Genomic DNA, 21,406 nt, shown 5'->3' with positions numbered 1-21,406 from the left:
CCAGACTCGTCGAGTTGGCGATTTTGGCCCAAAATCGCCAAACTCGGCGAGTCCCGAGCCCTGGACTCGGCCGGCGTGGGCATACTTTAAAACACAAAAAAAAATTAGTTTGCAAAGTTTTTTTAAATCCGTTTTTTTATGTTAATTGTCTTCTAGCCCTAAAAGTGACTTTCATTTCATTCACTTGCAAAAAAAGGAAGAGTAAAGTGAGTTGGGAAGAAAAACAAGGGTGCATAGAAGAAAAACCAGCAAGGAGGAAGCTCAAGTTTTCTTCAATTTGTCACATTGGAGCTGCATTGTGTTTCAATTTGGTGCATCAAGCGTTGGATAGGAAGAGTTTGCAGCTCATTTCAAGCTTGTTGTAAGAGGTAAGATTGTTTTTTTTAACATTATTTTGTTTCTTATATGCAAAAATTCCATTTTCTATTCATTTATTTTGAAAGTTTTACATTTTCTTGTATGCAAGATCTTTTGTATGTTTGTAATTTGTATGTAGCATGTAGTATGTAGTTGTACTATGTAGGGTTGTATGTAGGGTTTGTAAATTTTTTTTAAAAAAATTGTAGGGTTTGACAAACCCTACAATTTTTTTAAAAAAAAATTTACAAACCCTACTTTAGTTTTTTTGAATGTATGTATTAATTTTATTTTGTATTTGTAATGTTTTATTGCGGCAAACTTCACTTTATTATTTGCCTCAACTTCAACTTTCACAAAACTATCCTAAAATGTCTACTTCAACTTCTAGACCCCCCATGAGAAAGGACCCTGCTTGGAAATATCATGAGGATTTTCCAGGGCAAGGAAAGGGGCAAACAAAATGTATGTTTTGCAAAACAATATTCCATGGAGGTATATATAGACTGAAATACCATATTGCTGGTGTGTGTGGACATGATGCCGAACCATGCCTAAAAGCAGTCTCTGAGGCCATACATTATTGTTATGTAATGGTTGAGGAGATTGAAAGAAAAAAGAAACAAAAGGAGGATCGAGCGGCCATTGGGAGAGAGACAGTTTTAGGAAGAGGGACACAGTTAGGTTGTGTTGGAGGCCCTTCTTCTTTACCTCCATATCGTCCCACTCAGTTTGCTACTGTTGGTGCTTCCGTTTTTGCTTCTGCTTCTATAAGTGGCAGTGCCACCGCCACTTCTCATGCTCCTACCACTAGTAGTTGTAGTGGGAATGTTACCATTGGACCTAGGATTCGTAAATCTAGGTTAGATTCCTTCTTTGTGCCTCGCACTACTCCTGGGTCCCAACCGTCGCTTGAGGGGATGGGTTGAAACAAGGAGGTCCATGATGCTGCTAAAATGGCAATTGGCAGGTTTTGGAGCTACAGCTGTATTCCATTCTTTGTAGCCAGGTGAATGTTTTACTAACTTTTATGTTTGATAACTTTGATTGTTTTAATTTTTATACTTAACTTATCTCATTGAGTTTCTTTGCGACAGGTCTCCTTATTGGCAACAAATGGTTGATGCCATTACCATATGCGGGGCGGGGTTCAAAGCCCCTAGTGAGAGTGATTTGAGGGGACCCATTTTGTCTCAAATGGTGGATGATGTGAAAAAGGATTTAGATGAACAACCCCACATATGGAGCACTAAAGGTTGCACCATCATGACTGATGGTTGGACGGATAGGAGAAATAGAACTCTTCTTAATTATCTTGTTTCTTCCGCAGGTGATTGATTAATTTTAGTTTCATATAGTCTTTAATTTTTTATTTTTTATCTAATGGTTTATTGAATGATCATTGACCTAGCTTTATTTTTTTATTTTAGGGGGCACCGTTTTCATCAAGTCCATTGATGCCTCCGCCCATTGCAAGAATGCCACCTACCTATGTGAGCAGATAGAGGAGGTGATTGAAGATGTGGGTGAGGAGAACGTGGTACAGGTGGTGACCGACAATGCAGCAAATTATGTTGCTGCGGGTAAACTTTTGATTACAAACTAATTTTGTTTGCAAATTAATTACTATCTTGTATTTTGTACCTCCATTAATTACAATTTACAATGCAACAAATTATGTTGCTGCAGGTAGACTATTGATGGAGAGGCACCCATCTATAGTTTGGACTCCATGTGCTGCTCATTGCATTGACCTCATGTTGGAGGATATTGGAAAAATCCCATGGGTCAAGAGATGTGTAGAAAGGGCAAGAAATGTCTGCAAATTTGTATATAATCATTCATGGGTGTTGGCTCTTATGAGACAATACACAGAGCAGAAGGAGTTGCATCGTCCAGGAATCACAAGATTTGCCACAAACTTCCTCACATTGTAGTCCATGCTTAGGTCTAAGCCTGCCTTGAGACGTATGATTGTTGGTGAGGAGTGGTCTTCCTCATCCTATGCTACCACCCCTGCAGGGATAGAGATGGCAGACTGCATTTTTGATGAGCAAGGCTTTTGGGTCCCTTGTGATGAGATAGTGAAGGTAATTTTTTTATAAATTCTACAATTTAGCTTCATGTTTTATAAGTTATTATATGTATTCTCTTATTTGCTCATTTTTCTAAATTACACAATATTTTCAATTTTGCAGTTTGTTAAGCCCTTGGTGGTTTTGTTGCGAGTTGCGGATGGAGATAAGCCCGCAATGGGCTCTATATATGAGGGCATGGATAGGGCGAAGGAGGCCATCAAATTCGTCTATGGAGCAGATGAGAGCAAGTATGGTCCCATTTGGGAGATCATTGATAGGAGATGGCATCATCAGCTACATAGGCCCATCCATGCGGCAGCCTATTATCTGAATCTGGCATTCCGTTTTATCCCTTCTTTCAAGGCTGATGCGGAGGTCCTTAATGGGCTATATGCAATCATGGAGAAGGTGGGACCTGCTGGTACTTCTCAGATAGACCTTTTTCGAGAGCTACAGATGTTCTCAGATGCACAAGGGGAGACCTTCTCTCGTCCTGTCGCCAAAGACGGTAGGACAACTATGATGCCAGGTAAAAATAAATTGTTAGGCTTAATTTTAGTTTTATTCAATACTATATTGTAACTTTTTAAATGAGTTCACGAGTGAGACTGATTTTATTTATTTTTCTCATTTCAAACTTAGATCATTGGTGGAACTTTTTTGGCCCAGAGACACCAAATGTTCAAAAGTTGGCCATTCGTATCTTGAGCCAACCATGTAGCGCATCAGGTTGTGAGCGCAATTGGAGTATGTTTGAGCACATACACTCCAAGAGGCACAATAGATTATCTGTGGAGAAGATGAATGATCTCATCTTTGTTCACTACAACCTCCGCCTGAGAATGAGAAAGAATGCAACAGTTGACATGTCTCCTATCATTCTAGATGAGGTTGATCTTGAAGCAGAGTGGGCCAATGAGAATCAAACAGCTCCTGGGACTCCTGTAGCTGTATTTAGTGATGATGACATTGATTGGATCGACCAGGTAGATATAGAGGCTGAGGCTGGAGCCATGGCAGAGGAGGAGCAGAGAACACGAGCAGAGACAGGAAATAATGAGACTTGGAGTGACACAGCTGTTCCTGATGTTGGTGAGCATGACACAGCTGTTCCTGATGTTGGTGAGCATGGCATGGTGTCACAGGGAGCAACTATGGCTGCTGAATCATCCAGGACCTACTTTAAACGCCTTCGTAGGGGGCCAGGGCGAGAGGGTGCACGGCCATCTCAGCCATAGGCTTGTACACTTGTAGTTGTATTTGGTTTTACTATTTACCTTTGGTATTTGTATGAAACATTTGATGATGATCATATGATGACATGGATTTTTTATTCCATGAGTTTTGTAATATTGTATACATTTGACAATATTATATATCTATGTTTCTTATTTTCTTCAGCTACAATTTGCGTTTATGCTTATGTGATTGATGTATACTTGTGTATGTAATCAAATGAGCCAAGTTTAATGATGTTTTTGTGTCTTTAAGGTGTATTCAATAAAGGGTGTCTGAAACAAGTTTTAAATCTTTAAAAATCTCTAAATTTCTTGAGTTTTTCACTTTCCCGAGTCCAGCCGAGTCTGACGCCGAGTCTTGAGTCCGAGTCCGAGTCGGCATTGCCGAGTCCGAGTCGAGTCCGAGTCCCGTTTCTTTGAGAATACCTAGTTTCTACAAGTTTTAGAAATTTGCTTTTTGAAATGTTTTTGAAGAGAGCAAGTGATGTGCGCTGGTTGCAAATAAACATTTGAATGTCTCTATCTTCTGCAACAACTTGCTGCATCCAATCTATCTTCCCTATATCTTGAAATGCATTCTTCAACATGTGAACACAACATGGAATCCAAAAGAAGTGCTTGAAAGCTTTCTCCACCATCATGCTAGCTAATTTGCACATACATTTTAAATCGGGGACCATCTGTACGACATTTGAGGCCTCAAACCTCCTCTATGACACATGTCAAAATGTTGAATTGGAAGTCTACATCCTTGTGTTCCCTGAACAATAAATAACTCTACAAAAGAAAATAAGAGTGAGCTCCACATGTGATTATGATGTTGATCAGTGGACGATGTCTAATATCAGTCCATCCATCCATGAAAATAGAGATGCCCGTCTTTATCCCAAGTTTGCCTTATGTCCTTTATTACCAAACTCACCTTAGAATATTCTTTATCAAGGAGAGTAGCACATAGTTTATGATCTGCAAGGGGATTGAATGAGGGACCAATGAAAACTACATCTTTTAATATTTGTTTAAGATGAAGGCTTGGGATTTGGATGATATGCATGTATGATGGGTTGAGTTACTTGAGTTTGACTCAAGGAATTTGGAACTGAGACTTTCCTATAGTGGCAAAGAAAGGTAATATTATTTGGGAGATTTACAAATAAAATTTTTCTGCTAAGAGTAAATGATTAGATTAAGTGATTAATTGGTTGCATGAGTAGCATGAAATTTTGGGAAGACATCATTCTGTATTTGTTGAGTAGTGGCAATTATTTGCAGGTAGGTGCATATGGCCTGAGCCAAAGATCAGTTGATGAATTGGATTCATTGGTAGGCATTGCAAGTGATGCTTTGCAACATTTTTTAGTTTTACTAAATGAAGAACAGAGAAATGACTATGCACATCAGTATCACTTGACAGAATGAGCAGCTTAAGCAACACAAGTGCTCTAAGTCGAAACACAAAGCAAGGCTCTTGAGTTGATTTGCAGTTGGAATAGCTGACTAACAAATTGAATGAGGCAGAAATGTGATCAGGATTGAATAATACACGAGTGGAAAATGTGAGGAAACACTCAAGAATTAAAGATACCATATGACGCTGCTTCAAGACATGGATGGCAGGATGCCCCCAACAGATGCATATGACACTCAAAGGCCCTTCAGATGATGTGATGTCCATGATGGTGGAAGGATTTAAAACATAAGGACTTGAAACAGAAAAGAATGCTGGAATATAATATTTTTATTTTCTTTTTTAACTGAGACTTGGACTGATCCATGTGGCAGTTTGGAATACCTCCCCTAAAAACAGGCACTTCCAGTCGTGATCCCTGTTGAAGTCTCAGTTTCTTTAATAATGCTCAGAATCCAAAACTGTAGGATGCATCAGAAAGCTTAAGGTTTCTCTTATTCAATCCTCTGCGCTTTGTCATGTAAGATTTTCAGAAACTGAAATTTATGTTAACACTTAAAACGTAAAAGAACCTCAACAATGCAAAATGCAAATGTCTTAAAATGGTTAAATTTTCAGAAACTGAAATTTTTTGTTTTGATGGTTTTCCTGTCATATAGGTTCCCCTATGTTCTTGTGGAAAGCTTATTGTATGGCTTATCAGATTCTAAGTTGAATAGCTTCAAATTTTATTTTAAGACAGTTCTTTTTCCTTCAAAATTTATTGATGAAGGGATTGCCATCCAAATTTCAAATCAGAGTAAATCACACTTCGATTTTAATAAATACTAACTTACATTGTTGAGAACTTCAATAAGACATTATGTTCTGTACGATTCAGTGTGTTATCTGCCAGGTTGATGGTAATATTGCAATCAAATATTTAAAATTTTTCAATGTATTTGTGTAATGAATTTATGTTTAATGTAATTGATGATATTTATTGGTGAATGCAATGGATGATATTTATGGTCAAATTTTCCCTGCAGCTATTTAGGTTTTTACTTTTTAATGATGTTTTAACCGTGCAGAAGAAAAACTATAAAATTTGTATTTTTTTTGATAAACCTTGTACTCTCTCTCTCTCTCTCTCTCTCTCTCTCTGCTAACACAAAAACAGAGTTTATGTGTGCACATGACCCCTTGCATGTGCATGCTTGTGTGTGAGAGAATCATAAAATCCTACCTTGTTTTCATTTCCGAGTTTATTTATTATCCTTGTGGTCCCTTGTTAGAATTTGTTTCTAGCATGTTTAAAAATCTCTAAACTGTGAGTTGTTTTTTGTATGTTCAGAAACTCTTGTTATGATTCTTCCAATCACGTGCATAACTGTGGGTGCATGAATATGGGAGGGCATGCCATGTGTGCGTGTTTGGAAGAATTATAACATCCCACTGGGTTTTCATTTCTGAGTTTTTGTATATCATTTGTGGTTGTTTCTTGTAGTTTTGTTCTTGGCATGTTTAAAAATTAATAAATAGTGAGTTATTTTTTTATGCTCGGTAATATTTATGAAACCAGCCTTTTTGTCTATAATATAAATTGTTGCTTTCCTTGTTATGCTTATTCTTCTTGTTTTTTTATTTTTATTCCTTAAGAATGTATGATAGAATATGTGCATTTTATTCACTAGGATATCCATAGATATTTAAATGTATAAATTTCACCTTTTCTATCTGTAGGATATTTTGGATAAGGTTCAGAAGCTCCGCCCAAGGGCTGTGATTGTGGATTCGATCCAGACTGTGTACCTTAGAGAAATAACAGGGAGTGCGGGTAGTGTTTCTCAGGTTTTCTTATCTCACCTTACTTCCTTTTAATTCAAAATCTAACATTGTAGGTAATGCATTTATGTTGAACTGCTTATGGTAGTTATGTGAAATTTTTATATGAGAACAAATACAACTCTGAAAAGTTAGTCCCTTTTGTTGAGATATTAACCTTCTTGAAGATCATTGCAGACAGAAGAAATAATTTTCATTATAAGTGAGATAGTTGTACAAAAGGTTGCACCTATTTTCCAGGATTCAAAGCATATCACTTACCTACTTATCCTCCCCTTTATTGTGTAGCTGTCCCATGGAGGGGGGCCTTTCCTAAAATATTTCAGCGGGTTCTGCTGAGAAATTTTAGGAGCATTTCACAAAACATTTGCCCGATGGATTTTATAGAAGAAATGGCACCCCCTTAGAAAAATTGCATGCCAATATCTTTTTAAATTTTTGTTGCTTGTTATGTGTTGCATGATGAGTTTAAAACTTTTTGAGGTTTTTGTTTATCATTTTTTAACTTTTGGATTTTCGTTTGGAGATGTTTTGATTTAAGGTTTTTTAAAACCGAGATGTCTAGAGATGTAATAAGGACATCTTTTGTGATTGGAGACATCTTTGTACTCATCTTTAATATGGGACACATGTACAAATATTCAAAATGCATCCCATGAAGTGATATGCATGTCTCCTTGCTACTATCGTTTACAAACTTATTGAGTAATTGTGTTGTTTACTTTATAAGTTTGTAACATTTATCTTAATTAACCTTGAGATCTCGTTTGTGCTCTTGGAAAATGCATCATAAAAAATGGTCTTTACAACATTCTCTTTTAGTTGAAAACTTGGAGACTTCGTCACTTGGTGCTGACTATTATTTTCTTAAGAGTTTGTAATGCTTTGCAATGTGATGAAGTTAGGGGTGAAATGGGTGACACACAATCACACATGATCCTTTACTTTGGTAATGTTTCCTTCCCCTTATTCCTTCTCGTTCAACTCTCTAGGAAATAGATTCTAGTTCGCTTGGTAATTTCCCCCCACCTTGAACTTAGGTTCCCACTTGGAGATCAATCATGTGTGTGGTTGGGTGGGCGGCGAACTACAATTCTCACTTGATGCCCCCTTGGAATAGGAGCCCTATGAATGCACATTTTATTATTCAATAGGATTGATAAATGTCGGAAGATATAGTTTCTATCCTCCTAATATCCCACTAGTATGATCCGCACCCTATTGTAGTTTTTAGTTGGTGTTTTCTCTTCATCCCCCATTTTTAGCCATCCTAGTTTTTCAAATCCTCAAGTAGAAGTTTGGTGCAATTGAGGGCACATCTCTAAAAACTAGTAGGTGCCTTTCCCCAAGAAGTGTTTCTATAGCTACACATGTTTCTACATTGTTGTACACAACTTGAACATAATTATTTTATTTGCGTTGTTCCACTTCCATCTATTATGCATTAAATATATTTTCACAGTCTCTTTTTTTACCATAGTAATGTTGAATAGACACCTTGACTTTAATACATTACCTCCAATAGATAGCCCATTGAGGTTTATTGCGCTTTCACCAAGCACATAGCCTTGACCAAAGGTTCTATTGCTTAAATTAAAGTAATACGAATTTGAAATTAAAATTAATATAAAATTGAACAATAAACAAATAAGAGTAAAAACTTTGAGAATTTAATATTTGTAAATTTTTTCAAACTTAGTAATGGATTTGGTTACTTTACAAAGTCATAAGCTTAGTTTAAAATTACTTTGAGGATCTTGTTTGTGGTCTTGGTAAACACAAAGATGATAATAAAAAAATGGTTTTTTGTTTCACTACTTTTTAATGTCATGAATTTGGTTGTGTATCACATGACTCTCAATCAAACGAGATTCTTAAAATTGTTGTGCTCTCTCATCAAGTTAAGCACAGAAGTGTTGTTGCAAATGTATTTGGTGATATTTGTTTCCTATTTTACTATATTTCAGACCCATCTATGTTTGCCTACGTCCTCAAGCAAAAGAACAATGCAATATGTGGCACATGAGGAGGAAAATGGTAGGTTGCCTTACTCAAGAAGTTTCCTTGCTACAATGAGTGGGAATTGTTTTTTTAAGATAATATTATCGTTGAGAAGTGATATAGAACACAATATTTTAATGTTCTAATAGATACCAAGATAAAATATTACAATAATGAACACCTCCTTATATAGAGTTCAGAGGATGAAACCAAAAATAGTAAACTCACTTAAGTCAGTAAGGTGACTTTATTACAAAAAGACGCTTTCTAATAATTATTTAATATTTTTGGAATGCCCCTCCAAAGGCTTGTTGGATTGAAAACAAAAACAAGCATAAGCATATAATAATAAAAATGCCATAAACCATGAATTCAACATTCTTGAAAAGCTTTACTTGGAAATTAGACCATACACTAGGTAGAACTCCATCAAGTTACCTCAATCCCCCGTAAAAGTGTAGCTCTTGAGATGAATTCTTGAGTTCCCGGATTACCACTTCCTCGAACTCTTGAATCATTTATCTTCAGAACCATGGGACAACAATTTATGCTGGGCCATAATTGCAAAGCTCCATCAAGTTGTCTCCTAACCCTCATAAGGTTATGATTCCCAAGATGCACAAACTCCCATGCTATTTGCGTAACCATTTATTCTAATCTTTATCTATATTGGATTCCTTCTGGTCTTTAAAGTGTGGGCTTCGTGCAATTCATCTTTCATCTTTGCATAGTAATATTTCAAGGCACACTTGGCAACGTCTTTGGAGAACCTTGAACATGGCAACAGCTTTAAGAAGTCCCTCAACACATTTTACTTCATGTTACCGATAAGCAAAGTGCATGGCTGTCTAACCTTTTGAGTCTACTCCATCTTTGTTTGTATTAAGTAAGAGGACATTGAATGCAATTATTAGAGTGAACATTACTATTACCCTCATTGTAAAAGTAATATTCCTTAGATGTGTGCATCTTCTTTCTTTCGATATGAGTTCATGAGCCCTATTATGTTGTTAGGTTAATTCTGCACCTTAAGCATATGCAACAAAGTGGTCCTCCCCACATTGTTTAGAGCCAAGGAAAATATCATGTCATCCTCCCATAGGCCCAATGTGGTCCACTCAAAGTATCAAACAAAAACATTGTAAACCTCTTCTCAAATCCTAACACATATTTCCAACAAGCTGCCTTGAAATTTGTGCCCTATTTGAACATTCACACAAACCCTAGCTGCTGGTTTGGAAATGCTAGACGTAGATTCAAAACTAAATTAGCTGCAAAAGCAGCTCAAGAAAACTTGGAAACCTTAGCTGTCATTTTGTTTAGAAATCCTCAATTAATTTTTTTTGTAGAAACCTTGATTAAAATCAGAAAACCCTAGTTGATTGCTCAAAAACATTTGTTTGTCGTGTTTTATGTGCCCTAGCCATTAGGAAGAGCAAACATATAGAAATTCTATACGCGAATGGCAGATGGTAAAAAGCTAGCTGCAGATTGTGGAAAATATATTCAAATAAACCCTAGTCGCTGGTTACATATGCCTGAGTGTCAAAACCCTAGTTGTGGGTTGTAAAAGACTAGAAAACAGATGAAAATCTGTGTTAAGAAATCTCATGAATTTGATAAAACTTGCTATTTAGTTTTCCTTGGCCATGAATGTTTTTAAAAATATTAGTGTTGGCATTTTTAGTAGATCAAGGGCCATTAGTTTGTTTAAAAAATCTGCTGTGTTTTTGATACAAAATACCATTGTGATTTTTCATCAAAATAATCATGCTTTAAACTTTCTTGGCCATGATCGATCAAGAATAGAGGAGTGGTTATCATTATAAAAACCTATACAAAAATGCAGAAAATTGGGTCACGATCTGTATAAAGAAATGGTCTGCAATGTTTCTTGCAAAAGCCCTAGCAATTAGTTTGCGAAGATGAAACCCCATTTCATGTAATTCCCTACTCTGATACCACTATGAGAAACAAATAGAACACGATATTTTAATATCCTAATATATAGTAGGATATATTATTACAATGATGAGCACCTCCTTATATGGAGTTCAGAGGATGAAACTAAAAATGGTAAACTCACTCAAGTCATTGAGGTGATTTTGTTACCAAAGTAAGCCTTATCTTCTAATATTTATATGATTCTATTAAGGGATTGTTGTGACCTTTTTCCACACATTGCCCCATTGCAAATGGGGACCCCGTTTTTCTTGCTTGGGTGTCTAGTTGTTCTAGGGTTTTGTTGGTTTGGCAGTAATTGTGATCTGCAGACTATTTTGCTTTCAAAAGTTTGTGTATTGAGCTAGCTAAGGTGTGAGGTTGTCAAGATTGCAAGGTAAAGTCAAGAGCATAATATTGACAATTTTGTCAAATGTTGTTCATATTTTTAATTGTTTTGCTAGAGTTGTCAAATTTTTGTCATGTTGCAAGGTTGCCAGGAAGGAGTTAAGGGGAGAAAGTTAGGAAATTTCTTTATAGGGTTTGATTTTTGGAGGATAATAATTTTGAGGGAAATAAAATCTTCCTTGTAAACATTGAATATCTCTTGTGCGTTTTAACCTTGAACGATTTTTCGAATGAAAATTAAGTCTTCATCATTTTGAGCGCTGTAAATCCTAGCAATTTTAAGGGACGATTTTCAGAAGTTAAGTTTGAAATCCTTGATTAAGCGGCTAAACAAGGAAGTGGGAGAAAATTAACCTCCATAAACATGGAAGAGGGTTTGCATTTACCTCCCTAAACGAGGAAGTTAGTCAACCGCAAAAGAGTGAAAGATAGCAAGTATAAGAGATCAATCAACCTTCAAGATCAAAGAAGAGGAAAATTAACGTTCTAGAATGTGGAGGGAGATGCGAATCAGAAGTTCACAAACTAGGAAGGAGTGTGTGAATTTATCCTTAAAAATGCGGAAGCTCTCCTCAAAATACAAGCAACATCAAGTGATTTGCCAACCTCAACAACATGAAATTCCTACTTAAAGTGCATCACATTGCATAACCACTTCATGCCTAATCACTCATAGAAGTAAGTTAATTTAACAAGGCAAAGGGAGGGTGCAGATCAAGCTCCCTAAACAAAGAAGTAAATTTCAAATTTTGAAAAAACATGTATCGCTTTATGTAAGTTTAACTTCCAAAATGTGGAAGGGGTGCAAAGCAACCTCTAAAAACAAGGAAACAAAATCATCCTCCCAAGGAAGAAGATCGCTCTTGTGCAAACTTAACCTCTACAAATATGGAAGGTGGGGTGCAAATCAACCTTCACAAATGTGGAAGGTAATCAAATTAACCCCTTCAATAAAGAATTGAAGTACAAACCACATGGAGATAGGGCTGACTTTGCAAGGCAAGATGAAAAGGTACGAATTTCAAGTGCAAAGCAAAAATAAGGAGATGTAGTTGGATCGAGGAAGAAGAAAATTAACCTCTACAAATGCGGGCAGGGTGCAAATTAACCCTCACAAACATGGAAGCAAAACACAAGGGGTAAGAGAAAATGGAAATTATTGAGCACTCCCTTTGAACATGGAATCAAACGAGTGGAAGTGGCCGATTTTGTAAGCAAAAGAAGGAAGGTGATTTTATTGAACGAATAAAAGAAAACAATTCCAAGTAATTCTTACTTGGGAAGGGTTAAGAGATGCAAATTTAATTGCAAATAAAAATGTTTGTTCTAAGGCAAAGTCAGACTTGTTGGGCTAGGTTTTATGCCTATAAGATGGAGAAAGATGCGCTAGTCATCCACAATCAAATTCAAACCTGCCTGATCAAAGTCGCATCAAGTAAGGGCATTCAAATTCGCACAAAGAAGGAAAATAAAATTTCTTAGCCAGCAACAACAATTGAAATTTATCGAAACTTTCAAGCATTCAAAGGTCAGGTTGATAAGGCAAAATTGGAAAGAAAATCACATATGGAGAAGAAGAAGGCTGATCGTAAGATTAAGCCTAATCATCTTTTACTGAATAAGAGAAGCAATCGAAGTTAGGAAGCATAATTCAGACATTCTGATTTAGGATCAGAATTATGTAATGCATGTTTTAGGATTGTCATTCAAAATGTTCATTCTGATTTTTTAAAGAGTTAAATTAAAAATGCATGAGCAAAAATCAGGACTTAAACATTTCTGGAATAAATAACTTAGAAATATTTCCATTCATATTCAAATCAATATTTTGACTTTGAGTTTTGTACAAGAACATGTTTGGAGGAGGTGCAAGGAAAGATCAAATGAAGACAGTGCTTAAAGGTTTCTTCCCGAAGTTTCTAATTTCATCAAGGTGGAGGAAAGTTGGAGATGCCAACTTGGAGCAATTGGATCTACTCAAGCTTAAAAAGAGGATGTTCGGTACCGGAGATCAAATGCCACCCACCTTGGCAAACGACATGGTCAAGAACAAAATTTATGAAGCCACCGGTTTTCCACCAGTAGTTCAATGCAATGTGTTAATGGTTGAATGCACAAGGCATTATAATCCCCAAGCAAGGACAATAGTGGCACCTAATGGAATGGTTCTCACATTCCTTTTCGAAGAAGCAATTAGAGAGACATTTGGTATTCGTTGTTATGATGGGATGGTGGACACGACTAAGCAAGAATTATCAATGTTCTTTGAGAAGGCATCTCAAAGATGTATGTATTACTTCGGATTGGATGAGTGAACTGTAAGGACCATCATCCAAGCTACCAAAGAAGCTCGTGTGCATTGATTTTAAGGAGGAATATAGTGATATGGTGTTCATGCTAAACAAAATCATGGGAAGTCCACAAGGAGCAATGTTTGAGACATGGATGTTTTGCTTTGTAGAAAAGATCTCTGTAGGTTTGAATATGATAAATTGTGCTAAGCTGATTAGTGACAACCTAGACATACAGTTGAGAAAATTTTAAATAACAAGAACATTCTACATGAGTTCCTATGTGGTATATGTTTTTGGCCAGGCATATAAAGTATAAAGGATTGATATGCAAGGGCGAAGTAGGAATTAAGAGAGGACAACTCAAGGTACATGATTGCTATCCCCAATTGCAACTACATGAGAAGGAACACTATAGAAAAGTCAACTATGCATTTTCAATGTATCTCATGCATCTATTACAAGGAGGAATGCACAAGAGTTTGTTGAAGGGAACTATGGCGTTGGTAGAGAAATATGGTTCGTGGTTCATCCAGTTTCCCACTTTCTCATACATTAGAATCTAGGGGTGTTCATACCATCCATACAAGCTTCCACGATACCCAACTGATAAGATGCCGCTACTTGAAGTGGTAAGGCAAGTATTTGAGTTTGATTTCATTCAAGAGGAGGAGCATAGGCCTGGGGTATCATTTCCTATTTCAATTGGCAAGATGGTAGAGATGTGTTATTCACCTCAAGTTGCTGAGAGTTAATTTAGAGTTGGAATTCTATCTACTTGGCATATACAAGGAAAGATCACACTTTGATCCTCATCATAAGATGCATACTATTGGAGGGAGGAGATAGAGACATAGAGTTGACATAAAGGATTATTGGGCAAACCTCACGAATGAATTCACAGTTAGGAGGAAGATGTGGTCTAGGATGTTAGTTGACTTCATCAAAAGGTATAATATCTTTTTAGTTCCCAATTAAGTAAAGGATAATGGAGAACGTGTGTTGCCCAAATATGAACAAGAAAAGGATAAACCTATCTTAGCGCCAACCTGGTCACAACCTGAGCTTACAGATATAAACACATTGATGAAGGATGTGCTAGATAATTCAAGGTGGTGGATTGATGAGCAAATCAACAAGTTAAGAAGTTAATCGATATAACTTATGGGAAGATGGATGAAGAAGACTCTTCCTGCAAAGAAGATGAGGCAATGAAAAGAAAGAAGAAACAAATAGCAAGGGAGAGGTCCAAGTCTCCAGGAAAAGAAAGAAGGTAGTCGAGAGTCCTCAAGATAGGAGTAATGCGGGAAAGGAAGTTGCTAGTATTGAGTCTCGACTTAAGGAATCAAGAACATGCAATACCCAATTAGCTACAAGTACTTCCTTAGTTAGAGATGTTTACCCTCTCGGGTGAATAGCTTAAAGCATACAGATACAACATGTAATGCAGAATAATAATGCCATAGATATCAGATCAAATATAAGAGATGTTATTCCATTCATAATCGTCATTCCCAAGTTACATTCGAAAGTATATAAAAATACCGAGGGGGTGCGAGCGCCAACCGTCGCACCACAACTGCCACCCCTCGGTTGCCAACTAACCAAGACAATTACAACTTAATTAACTAGTTTTATTTTCGTGTACAATATTTCCGCCAACATCATCCCCCCCAAAAGAAAAGTTGCCTCCAGGCAACTTACAACAAAATGGAGAATACATGGGGATTACATAACCCAAAATCAAAAAAACTAAGGGGGTGCAGAGGGCGTCCCTGATGAAGAAGGCATCGGTGATGGTGTAGCAGTGGATGCCAAGCGCCCATGGAGCTCATACACTTGCTCTGTCCTCCTCTTGAGATCCCGTTCCGCCACCATCTGCCACTCCATGGCAGTCTTTACCATATAGGCTGCCTCCAACACCTCCTTATCCTTCTTGTCCACACTCTCCAGTGCACTGACCAATCGAGTCTCCAACAGCTCTCTGGATGCCCTTTCCTCTTCCAACTGTATCAGCAAGGCAAACTTCTTTGCTACTAAAGTGTCCATCGTTGTCTGGGTCTGTGCCATGGTAGCCTCCAACATTTGAAACCTGGTAGTCAGCTCCTCCCGAGCTCTTACTGCTGCTACCTACAAGCCTCAACTGTCGTTGCTGTCTGTTGTGTCCTTCGAAGCTCAAGATAACCTTCGCGGAAGGTCTGCTCCACCTCTCGCAACAACGACTGCATCCGGGTCTTGCCAACCCCCTCAGTGAGGCTCCAAGCCTCCAGCATCGCTTGGTTCTCCATCTCAAGCCACCTGACACACTCAAAACACCTCTCAAACTCCTCTTTGCATCCGGTGCGGGCAAAGGTCAACAGCCCCTCAATCCGCTCAGCCATGGCAACATCCGCCTGGAGTGTGGTAGGTGACACATGCTACTGTGCTCTCAGAGTCATCTCGCCAATGAACTGTGCCAACTCTCCTGTACCCTGCTGTACTCCCACAGGCACCCCCTCCTCTTTGTACGAATTGGTTACTACAACTGCAGGGGGTGACGCAACCCTCTGAAGTGCCCTACTGCTCGGAGAACTCCCTTCCTCTAGATCAATGATATCCAAGGAATGCATGGTCCTGCCTGGAGATAGAGCGGCCTCTCCCACCGGTGCCACAGGTGTAAGCTGGTAACAGTTCAACCAGGCACTGAGGTCATCATGGAGAGCGCATGCTTCCGTCATTGCCTCTTGCATATAGCCTGGCAAACCTGGCACATCCGGCACATCATGCACCATGGAAGCCTCTGGCACATCGTGCACCATGGAAGCCTCTGCACTCCCCAAGGTCTCCACCCGCGGTGGTGTCATCGCGATCATCACTCGAGGCTGCCCAAAGCTAGGAACTGGCACTATGGTGACTACGCTCACTGTCCTAAATGACCGCGGTACCGCCAACTGACAAGTCTTCGGTAAGCAGGCTGGTGTAAAGTGGACTTGCACTCGTGATGCTAAAACTTACCCTTCTGTACCTGCCGGTTCCACTACCTCCTGTTCAGGCAACTGGTCGCTTCTTCTTCCTGCCAACTGGAAGCTCCCTCTGCTCACCTGGAATGTGTCTGCGGATTCCTCCTTGTCGCTATATGCATCCTCCTCTGCATTGGACTCTTCTGTGTCGGACTCCGTGTCGGACATGGCAGCCTTCTTTCTTTTTCTGCCAAGACGTGCCTCGGTGCCATGTGCCAAAACGTCCAAGTGCGACTAATAGAATATGGGCGGCTGGTCTGGTGCAGCACGCCCTTGCGGCTCCAATGGCTGTGAGCCCGGGGTGATCTGCGTGCAGACTGCATCGAGGAATAACCCAATGGCATGATGCGGCATGTAGAACTTCTTGTATTGCAGCATCATGAACTCGTCCATCCTATCCGCCAATAGTGATGCCCAATCATACACCACTCCATTGTGCAACCCATTCATCAATGCTATCTGTGCGATGGCTATGTCAGACGTGCGATTGACACTTGTCAGGCGACTCTTCACCACAGATAACAGGCATCACCATACTTCCTTGGCGAAAAATGTTTTCTTTACCCCTCAACTCTTGCCTGCACACTTGATTCGCCGAAGATGCTTGTCGTGCCAGACCTTCCGTCTTTGCTGAGTTGCCTTTGTGGCCCATTGTGCCATCATTCTTTTTTCGTCCAACTTGCTTAAGGCATACAGTCTCTCCCTCAGGCTCTCCATATCCCTGAGTCTGTTCTCTACTGCAATACGAAGGCTTGGCACCATGAATTCCGCTGGCACCACATCTTCCTGCCCATACATGAGTTGGAACGGAGTCTGGCCTGTGGTCACCTTGTAGGTTGTACGGTAGGCCCACAAGACCGAAGGTAACTTTTCTTCCCAATCTTCTCCCTCGACACCGCACGACTTGTATATCACACTCACAATAATCTTGTTGGTAGCCTCGGCCTGCCCATTGGCTCGCGGGTAATAGGGGCTAGACAATGAATGGAAAATCTTGAATTCCGTAGTAAGGAGTTTAATAACGTGATTCACAAAATGTCCACCCCTGTCGCTTGTCAACTGCATAGGGATCCCATATCGTGTAATAATTTGCTCGTAGATGAATCTTGTTGTACTTACAGCCGAGTTATCAGGTAGGGCCCGTGCTTCAACCCACTTCGTTAAATATTCAGTGGCTACCACAATGTAGCGACACCTCCTAGCGCGGCTCACCTTGAGCGGGCCGATAAAATCCAGCCCCCAGCATTCGAATAATTCTTGAGCATGTGAAGGGTTGAGGGGAATGAAATCCCTTTTCAGCGGCCTCCCCGCTCTCTGGCAGGTATCACAACCTACTACCCATTCCCTCGCATCATTATATAATGTGGGCCACCAGAGGATTGCTAGCAACACCTTCCTTGTCGTCGTGTCCGGTCCCATATGGCCTCCTGTGGGCCCCTCATGTGCTTCCCTCAAGATGCTTGGCACCTCTTCCTCCATCACACACCGACGTAACACCTCGTCGGGCCCCATCTTGTACAATAAACCATTAATCAGTTGGAATGTGCAGCTCCTCAACACAAGCTTTCTTCGCTCTCCCGGTGGCATGCCTTGGGGAATACAGAGGTGGAGAGATATTCCCCGATGGCAGTATACCATGTTGGTAGTAGTGTGATCTTGAATAGGTGGGCGTCTGGAAAGTCATCATTTACCCCTTCTGGTGGTTCTCCGGATTTGATTCGGGACAATTGGTCAGCAATGACATGGCTTTTGCCTGGCCGTACAATTATTGTGAACGTAAACTCCTGAAGCAGCAATAGCCATTTGCTTATCCTGCCTTGGATGATGGGTTTGTTTACCAGGTACTTCAAGGCCTGATGGTCGACATAGAAGGTGAAGGGTGTCACTAGGAGGTAGTGTCGAAATTTCTGTACGACATAGACCATCCCGAGGGCCTCCCTCTCGGTGGTACTGTAGTTCCTCTCGGCTTTCGACATCAACCTACTCGCAAAATAGATGGGGTGATCCAACCTGTGTGCCCCTTCCTGCGCTAGCGTAGCACCAATGGCATAGTTTGAGGCATCCACGTGTACGTGGAATTCTCGGTCCCAGTTTGGATAGGCCAAAATGGGTGCTGCCACCAATCTCGTCTTAAGTTCCTGGAATGCTTCCTTTTGTGCCAATTCCCATATGTATGGTTCACCCTTTCAAGTTAGTTTGTCGAGTGGAAATGAAAGTTGGGCAAAGTTCTTGATGAACTTCCGGTAGTAGCCAATGTGTCCCAAAAAGGACTTGACTCCTGTCACATCAATGGGCGACTCCATTTCCACAATTACTCGTACCTTATCTGGGTCAGTTTTCAATCCAGCTTTACAAACGATATGGCCCAGCAACTTCCCTTGTGGTACCATAAACCGACATTTCCGTGGATTTAAGGCGAGCCTGGCCCTTCGGCATTGCTCCATGCACTCTCTCAGTGCCACCAAGTGAGTGTCTTCGCTACTGAAAATCGACCAGTCATCCAAAAAGGCTTTAAAATTTCCTACCGACATCTTATCAAAGATGTGAAGAACTATCATTTGGAGGGTTGCAGGAGTGTTGCACAATCTGAAAGGCATCCGGTTGTACGCATAGACTCCATCTTCCACCACAAAGGTGGTCTTCAGCTTGTCCTCCTCGGCTATTGAAATTTGGTTGTACCCTGAGAAGCCGTCAAGAAATGAGTACATTTCATGGCCAGCTACCTCCTCCAGGATATTGTCTGTGAAGGGTATGGGAAATGGGTCCTTGATGGTGATTGCTTTGAGGCACCGAAAATCCACGCAGATGCGGATCTCGTTGGCCTCCTTTAGTGAAATCACAATCGGCGAGACCCACTCACTTGTCTCCACTCGAAATATGATGTCGGCCTCCAGCATCCATTCGATCTCCTCATTCACCTTGGCAGCATAGTTTTTGTTCATTCGGTACGGCCTCTTCCGTACCGGTTGAGCTCCTGGGACCAATGGTATTCGGTGGACACACATTTTTGGCCGAACCCCCTTCAGATCCTTGTAGGACCATGCAAATACGTTCTTGTATTCCAGGAAGTTTTTGAATGCTGCAGCCTTCAACATTGGGCTCCAATTGTCGCCTACCTAGATATTTCGGGGATTGGCAGTGTCTCCCAGTTTTGTTTTCTTCACAGTGGGGTCTTCGTACCGCATTGGCCTATCTTTCAAAAATTCGTATGCCGAGACATCATTTACTTTGGCGTCTCCCTCCTTGTACTCCGTGTATTTTGGCAGAAACTCCTCCTCGCCTGGCTCGTCCTCAATCTGTAGCATGTGACAAGTTGGATGAAACACTTCATAGTCTTCCATTTGCCAGTGGAAGAGTCCATTCAAAGAGGAAGTGTCATCTTTTGAACATCCGCCAAGTTCTAGTACTCCTTCCTTGTTCAGTTCCTTCTTGTCCTTACCTTCATAGGAGTCCCACTCCCATTTGGTTGAATCCTCCGAATCCGAGTCAGATGACGCCAGTTCCTTGCCGACAACCTGGGTCCTCAGATCAATGGTATACTTCTGCCACCCTTTCTCCATAGAAAGGGTGTTCTTTTTCCAATCATGGTTCACCTTTGCTGTGACCAACCACCCTCTGCCTAAGATGGCGTCGTATCCCTTCTTCTTGAGTGGGATTACCACAAAATCTAGTATGAAGGGTTGCGTGCCGATGGTGATCGGCTGGGCCATCAGGGTGCCGAGTGGCTTGATGCCGTGCTGGTCTGCACCTACCAAGTTGAACGTGGGTGGCCATAGTGTTGGCTTCCCGAGCTTCTTCCACGTATCCTCTGGTAGTACATTCACCCTCGAACCTCCGTCCACGATGGTGTCTTTGAGGATAGCCCCGAGAATTCCCATCTCTACTATAGCAGGATGCCGACCGCTATTTAAGGCCAACAACATTGGGTCAGCTGAGGGGTTGACCGGAACTTCCGCTCGTGTGGCACGCAAAGGTGTTTGCGCAGTGGTTTGTATGGAACTAAAAATGGCGGTTCTTAACTATGGCATTGTTTCCAGAAGGTCCTTTACCCTTATAGGTACTTCCATCCGTAGTATTTGCCCAATGATGTTATTTTCAGCTTTCATACGGGATGTTGTACTCACCCCCTCGTCGTTCCGTCGTTCAGCCGTCATCTCATGTTCGATATTGGCTTTTGCCTCTCATAGTCTCTCCTTCTCCATACGGGAGTCGGGATAAGTGGCCTTTTTCGTCTGAGCGTGGGTGATCGTGAGTACTTCTTTCTCACCGGTCTTCTCAGTCTTCTCAATGTTGGGGAGATTAACCCTTGACTTTGGGCAATTTGCATCCTCATGGTCGCCTGGCCCACACCATTGACAGAGGTGCTGAGGGGTGGCTTCCTTTGTGCAATCACGGGTGAAGTGCCCCCACTGATTGCAGGCCCTACACTGGATCATTGGCCGGCCCTTGGCGTCATACTGGATACAGTTTCTGTTATTGTTATTGTTGTTATTTCTTTCGCCGCCGCGTCTTTTATCCCGGTAACCTCCAGATGATGCCGTTGTGTTAGTTTGTTGGGCCGTACCTGCTGGTGCGGATGCTGTGGCCTACTCAGTGAACAACACCTGGTTCATTTGCGTACTTCGGGTCTTCATGTTGTATGGGCACTCCTTGGTGGAGTGTCCCATCACTTGGCAAATCTCGCAGAATGCCTTCTTCGGGCAAGTACCCTTCGTATGTCCCTCCTCTTTGCACTCAGTGCACCATATGTCCCCTTCGGTCCGACCAATGTTTCTCATTGTTTTGAATTCTCTCCTTATTTGCTCCATGTCTTTCTGGAGCGCTTGCACCTTTTTGCCAGCCTCGCCATCACTGCTGCTTT

The 21,406-nt window shown here is 40.6% G+C and overlaps 2 protein-coding genes across 3 annotated transcripts in view; both read left to right on the top strand.

The window, feature by feature from the left end:
* The window catches only part of LOC131069990 (uncharacterized), a 216,223-nt gene that overhangs the window by 54,218 nt on the left and 140,599 nt on the right, over nucleotides 1-21,406 (top strand). For both annotated transcript variants that reach the window (XM_059207103.1, XM_058005539.2), the window contains one exon: nucleotides 6,804-6,911. In XM_059207103.1, coding sequence (XP_059063086.1) covers nucleotides 6,804-6,911 — 108 coding nt within the window. The remainder of the gene's footprint in view (nucleotides 1-6,803; nucleotides 6,912-21,406) is intronic.
* LOC131069989 (uncharacterized) lies at nucleotides 935-3,753 on the top strand. Its single transcript, XM_059207104.1, has 6 exons — nucleotides 935-1,366; nucleotides 1,455-1,687; nucleotides 1,788-1,940; nucleotides 2,047-2,447; nucleotides 2,556-2,964; nucleotides 3,078-3,753. Exons 4-6 carry the CDS (start codon nucleotides 2,298-2,300, stop codon nucleotides 3,671-3,673), a joined length of 1,155 nt encoding a protein of 384 aa, XP_059063087.1. The 5' UTR covers nucleotides 935-1,366; nucleotides 1,455-1,687; nucleotides 1,788-1,940; nucleotides 2,047-2,297; the 3' UTR covers nucleotides 3,674-3,753.

This window comes from Cryptomeria japonica, chromosome 6 (genome assembly GCF_030272615.1).
Source record: "Cryptomeria japonica chromosome 6, Sugi_1.0, whole genome shotgun sequence".
NCBI lineage: Eukaryota > Viridiplantae > Streptophyta > Pinopsida > Cupressales > Cupressaceae > Cryptomeria > Cryptomeria japonica.
The sequence above is the reverse complement of the archived record's forward strand: the minus strand, read 5'-3'. Positions and strand labels throughout refer to the sequence as shown.

Excerpts from the sequence above, each read along its gene's own strand:
- LOC131069989 (XM_059207104.1), top strand. The coding sequence starts at position 2,298 with ATGCTTAGGTCTAAGCCTGCCTTGAGACGTATGATTGTTGGTGAGGAG. Across the intron at positions 2,448-2,555 it reads CTTGTGATGAGATAGTGAAG|TTTGTTAAGCCCTTGGTGGT; the intron begins GTAATTTTTTTA and ends TCAATTTTGCAG. Across the intron at positions 2,965-3,077 it reads TAGGACAACTATGATGCCAG|ATCATTGGTGGAACTTTTTT; the intron begins GTAAAAATAAAT and ends TTTCAAACTTAG.